Raw genomic sequence first — 5,826 nt, forward strand, 5'->3', positions numbered from 1 at the left:
CGAAAGAGGAGACACGTGGGCGTGGACGGTTGGTTTAAGCTTCATCCGGAGTCCCGGGAGACCCCGGGAAACCGAGGATGGCATGGGGAGTCCGGACGAAAATAGGCTCAAATCCGGACGAAAACGAGGAACCGGGGGTGCGACTGGGCCGAATTTCGCCGTCCGGATGGAAAAAACGTCGCTCGGGGGCCTCGTCGGGGGGACGAGTGGAGATGCTCTAACGAACTGAGATCTAACTAAGTCGATTAGTGCGGGCGTCTATATGCAAATGCAGAGGTTCGAGAGTGTCGCACCTTGTCAGCGCCCATGGCGCATGCGGTTCGCCGCCGGTGACTCGGCCAGGCCGCCGCCTCACCGCACCGGCTGCTGGGAAAAACGGCGCGCGGCCCGCCTCCGGCGCCATTCCGCACGGCGGCGCGCAGCCCTGCTGCCGCCCGGACTGCCAAGCTGCCCTTCATGTGTCGCCAGGCGCGCGGCCAAGGCTGTCGGCTGCTAGCTAGCCTATCGGATGAACGACGTTGAGCACGTCGAAAAAGACCTTTCCTTTTGGATCGAAACGCTAAATGATTGATCTTCTTCCTTTGGCTCCGCCGTGGAGCGAACCAACACGTAGCGAAGTGGGCGATAGCATGCCACGGACAGAGATGGGCCGGGCCAGCACCGCATCATTCTCCTGCTCCGTCTCCCTTGTACTCTCGTCACGCAAACACTAAATTTCGCCTATAGCAAGTGCTATTCCTGCTCGCATGCGTGCGACCTATGGTGGCCTGCCAGCTGCGGCCCAGATGAGTGTTTTTTTTCCTTTTCGTTTTTGCTGTTTGCTGTTTTTTTTCCTTTTTTCTTCTTCGTTCTCTTTTTTTTCCTTTTTATTTTTATTTATGTTTTTTCTCTTTTCATTCTACTCTTTTTTATTTTTCCTTTTGGTTTTTTATTTATCTGGTGAAAATTTTGAACCTTTTTTCGAATTTGAACTATTTTTTAGCTGTGTGAAACCATTTAATTGGGTGATCCGTTTTGAAATTTGAAACATTTTGTTAACCATGAACAATTATTCCTGTGAATAATATTAAATTTGCACCTTTTTTCCCTAGTGAACTATCTTTAAAATCAGAACCTTTTATAATTAAGACGGTGAACAATTTTAAATTTGGAACATTTTTAAGATTTTCTATGGTTGTGAGTACATGTTTCTTTGACAAATCATAGCTTGTTCAGTTTATGTTCAATTGTACTATATTTGTATTAGAGGAGACTTGCATTGCGTGTGTAAACTTACTAGTATGTATAGATGCAACCATGGTATTGTGCACCATCGGTGGAGTAGTGTTGTATTATCCATACTATGAGCACGTATAGATGAAACTTACTAGTATGCTAAGAAGAGGGCAGGACGCTCCTACCATTAGTATATCTATCTATATAAGGAGCTTAGTTTGCATGAAAAACTAGACATGAAAACCATATAGTGCCCTATTTAGAAGGGGGAAAAGGGTTGAAAAACTACACAAACAACGAAACCTAGTAGCTGTAAGGCTGGTGCCAATGCATCACAGACTATAGCCTCGCCACGTCAGCTTTTACCCTCACTATCACCCCATGGTGCCAGTGCACGGGCTATAATGCCAGCTCTCACTTCTCTCTCCTCCACATCAGCTTTTCTCTCTCCTCGACATCAGCATTTCTTTTTCAGATTATAATATTCAAAATAATGCAAGAAAATTATTTTATTCAACTAAAATTGTTACCGATTACATTATAAAAAAATTACATAAAAATTTGAGCCAGCAACCATTTGAGTGAAACAATATGGGGGGTATTTATAGGGGATGGGGATCAAATTTTGGGGTTTTTGGCTTTTTTCGAATTTTTTGAGCCAGCAACGGCTACCCCAACGGCTAGCTGACGTGGACGAATCAGATCGCGCCACGTCAGCTAGCCATTACCCCCTCCCTCTCGCCCCCGCTCTCGCCCCGACGCGCCAGCGCACCACCTCGCTCTCGCCCACTTCTCGCCCCGCTCTCGCCTCCCTCTCCGCGCCAGCACGGGCGGCAACCGGGCGGTAGCGGGCGCTACCGCCGGGCGGTGGATCCACCGCCCCGCGCTTCCGTCTCGCCCGCCTCTCGCCCCGTCGCGGGCGGTACCGCCCCTCCTCCAGCCCGCGTTGGCACCAGCCTAACATGTTTCTACATTGTTGTCTCCCCCGGTCCTTTAGTTGCAAGTACTCTCCCCGTTCACAATTACCTCCTGTTTTAGCTTTAGTCAAAGTCAAAATTTGAAAATTTTGACCAAATATTTAGGAAGAAATATAAACATCTACAATATAAAATTTATCATATTACACTTGTCATAAAATATATTTTAAAATTGTATACATTTTATAGTATGAGTGTTGATATTTTTCCTTCTATTCTAGGTCAAACTTAACATATTCTAACTTTGACTAAATTCAGAACCGGGGTTTGACCGGAGGGGTACATCACGTAGTGCATCACAATGCTAGGGATTACTCAATCGGCAGATAATGGTATCATGATATCGAAAACTTTTTTGTTGGTTTTGGTTGCTTATCAAGCATGTCGCTCGATATCATGGTATCAAACTTATTCATAAATTACTAAATTTACCTCAGCACCGATCACTTCAAGTAAGAGCACAAACACGTAGGTCCCACTGGACGATGCTCCACCTTACATTATTGTCACGACCACATAATCGAAATGAAACATGGAGCTAGAGATCGAGCCACTCGGTCGGGATCTAACCAATCATTCGGTTCACTTCACGCGGCGGCACAGGGTAACGCCGTCGGCGATGGCGAGGACGCAGGCCTCGACGCGGTCGTCGGCCGCGACGGCGGCGTTGAACTCCATCATGTAGTCCCGCACCACGCGGTCGTACTCGGAGCTGCCCAGCGTGTCGCGGGTCATCGCCACGGAGCCGCCCCAGAGCGTGTTGTCGTAGGCGATGGTGCCGCCGACACGCACCAGCCGCAGCAGACGCTCGTGGTACCCGGCGTACTGCAGCTTGTCGGCGTCCGCGTACGCGAAGTCGAACGTGCCGGCCTTGGCGCCGCCGTCCTCGGCCAAAACCCCATCGAGCACGGCGAGGCCGTCGCCCACGCGGAAGTCCACCTTGTGCGCCACGCCGGCCTTCTCGATCACCGGCCGGCCCAGCTCGTAGTACTCCCGGTTCACGTCGATGGCAACCACCTGTAAGAAGTAGCACGCACACGTCCGGTTTGATCTCAATACCCATGTACAGTACCAAGCATGCATCGACCGATGCCTGTGGCGAGGTGAACGGGCAGGATAGACCTTGCCATCGGCGGGGAGGGCGAGAGCGGTGGAGAGCAGCGAGTAGCCGGTGAACACGCCGACCTCGATAGTGTTCCTTGCGCCGATCATCTTGAGCAGGACGGAGAAGAACTGCATCTGGTCGGGGGACGATCCCATGAAAGACCTAGCCAGCAACAGCGCGCAACGTAAGCAGATTCCAGACGGCTACCAGTGATAATATGCAGAGATCCAATCAGAATAGCAAGGTACATACTTGGGATGCTGTTGTGTGATGAGGCGGAGCTCGCGCACGCGCTCGTGCTCCCGCGGGTACACCGTCGTCTCCAGCACGTACTGCATGCGCGCGCAGATCAATTAATCTCAAAGACAAAGCACAACTGGGAGAGATCATGTGCATGCGTCACGCGTTTAACTATCTGATCGATCTTACGTACCTCCAGGACCGAGTCGTTGGCGAGGAGAGTGTTGCTATCCGGCCGGTACGTCGCCATGGATCTCCCTCTTCCTCTCCCTCTCCCTCTCCCTCTCCCTCTCCCTCTCTCTCTAAGTGTGAGGTGGTGTGTCTACATATGTTCTACAACATGTACATCGGTGTGTCTTGTCTCTTACATGTGCGGTGCGAATTCGACGAGGGTTCACATAATCAATCCCATCGCTGTGACCATCAGCTAGCTAGCTTGATGCCGAAGCCAAGAAATGGTTGGTGTGAACTGTGAACAAATGAATCGAGTAAATCCAGCTTCACTTGATATCCTCTTTCTGGACTTGATTGATTAGCTGGTAATAGACGCATATTGATCACCTTCATGACTTTCTTGTAATCTTGTTTGGACTACTCTAGGACAGCTTCACTTACTTTTTATTTTGCTATCAACAGGTCAATATCTAATGTTGGGTTTAGTCCTACATCGGTTATGGGAGAAGAGGGGGAGCGATTTATAAAACCAACGATAACCCCCTAACAGGCTAATCTTTTGGAGGCGAGATGGCCCAAATCCTAATATAAGTCTTAGAGGTCGTTTGGTATCCATCATTTGAGTCTGGAATTCTGGAATTCATTTTGAAATTCTATAGGTGGGTTGTTTGGTTACCATAGAATTGGACCATCATTTCATTTAGAAAATCCAGCAAAATGATGCCATGTGTAATCACAATTCCGAGCTGAAACCTATCATTTATGTTTCTTCATGGAAGCTATTTACAAATTCAATATTGAATTCTACTGTCATTTACAATTCCTGTGGCAACCAAACAAGTGTCCATTTCTGGAATTACAATGTAAATGAAATGAATACATGTATTCATTTTAAAATGCTACAAATGAAATGAAAGCATGGCTTCCAAACGACTTCTTAGTGGTCTTCTGTTGGGCGGAGTTGGTGGTCGAGACGCTTGTGTAGCAGGCCTAACAACCGTTACAATGTGTACGAGTAGTGGTATAATTAGACTTAACTACACAGTAGGTTATAGGTTACGTGTTGAAGTCGAACTCGCAAGTTGTATGTTAGATATAACATTGATTATCCATGGCTGAATAGGTCGGCAAGCCAGTACGAAATGATCCAGAGCTGAGAGCATCTCCAGTCCGCCCCAAAGCCTCCCGAAGCTGCTTTGAGGAGCACTAGAGGCTTTTTTCGCTCGGTCGGGCTCCTCAGACCTTTATCTGGGCCAACAAAATTGTTTATTCCGCAGTGCTCCTAGGTTGAACCCAACCCACGTGGGGGGTGGGGGGAGGGGGGCTGGCAGGGGCGCCGACAGAAGCAAGCGCAAGGGCCAAATGCAGGTGGCTCCACCTGGCAGCGTCTGAACAACATCGTCCATGGTGCCTCGTTTCAGATGCCACCATAATGGCGCCTGCTGGCGTGCATGCGAGACGTCACGCCCCACAGCGTTATGGCGAGACATGCGTGAGTCTTCCCGCGCCTTCCCCTCTTCGTCGGCGTCAAGGGGGTCGTCCGCCACGTCGGCGGCCTCCTCCGCTGCGTGCTCACGCCGCCTCCGGAGCACCGTGAAGGAGGAGATCAAGAAGGAGCTTAATCTCCCGCCGCGGAAGCGGTCCGGCTGTAGCAGCGGGATCGTGATCGAGATCATGTCGTGCCATCGTCGCCTCCTCGCGGCTGCAACCTCACGATGCCAAAGAAGGAGGATCATGTGTGGGTTCCGCCGTCACCTGAACTACACATGCAGCTCGCCCTCCAGAGCAATGAGAATCCGGAGGATTCCCTAGCCAGCGCATGGCCATGTGCGCCTCCTTCGAGCAGGTGCAATCGGCCTCGTTGGAGTTCGCGCTTGCCTGGTCCAAGTTGGAGGTGGAGGCAGAGGAGCGCTGGCGGGCAGGGGAGCGCGCACGCCTTCTCGGTCTCATCGTCGACCTTGGAGATGACGGCAATGTCGTGGTGGTGCGCTCGCGGCTTCACGGAGATGCCGGCTAGGGCAGCGGACGTCCAAAAAGATCAGCTCAGGTAGTACTAGGGGTGGGCATTCGGTCGTGACCAAAAATTGGGTTTATGCATTTCCATATATTCAAATT

General features: G+C 50.3%; 1 protein-coding gene across 1 annotated transcript; it reads right to left on the reverse strand.

Moving 5' to 3' along the window:
* Positions 1-2,774: 2,774 nt before the first annotated feature.
* On the reverse strand, positions 2,775-3,787 carry LOC124677228 (caffeoyl-CoA O-methyltransferase-like). Its single transcript, XM_047213227.1, has 4 exons — positions 3,731-3,787; positions 3,550-3,629; positions 3,315-3,459; positions 2,775-3,209 (listed from the first exon to the last, which is right to left on the reverse strand). Exons 1-4 carry the CDS (start codon positions 3,785-3,787, stop codon positions 2,775-2,777), a joined length of 717 nt encoding a protein of 238 aa, XP_047069183.1.
* Between the last annotated feature and the right edge of the window lie 2,039 nt (positions 3,788-5,826).

This window comes from Lolium rigidum, chromosome 1 (assembly GCF_022539505.1).
Source record: "Lolium rigidum isolate FL_2022 chromosome 1, APGP_CSIRO_Lrig_0.1, whole genome shotgun sequence".
Classification (NCBI taxonomy): Eukaryota; Viridiplantae; Streptophyta; class Magnoliopsida; order Poales; family Poaceae; genus Lolium; species Lolium rigidum.

What these genes read in the sequence shown, in the direction of transcription:
- LOC124677228 (XM_047213227.1), bottom strand. Translation starts at nt 3,787, where the DNA reads ATGGCGACGTACCGGCCGGATAGCAACACTCTCCTCGCCAACGACTCG. An exon ending in ATCACACAACAGCATCCCAA is followed by an intron (nt 3,460 to 3,549) that starts GTATGTACCTTG and finishes GTTGCTGGCTAG; the next exon opens with GTCTTTCATGGGATCGTCCC. An exon ending in CCCTCCCCGCCGATGGCAAG is followed by an intron (nt 3,210 to 3,314) that starts GTCTATCCTGCC and finishes TACTTCTTACAG; the next exon opens with GTGGTTGCCATCGACGTGAA.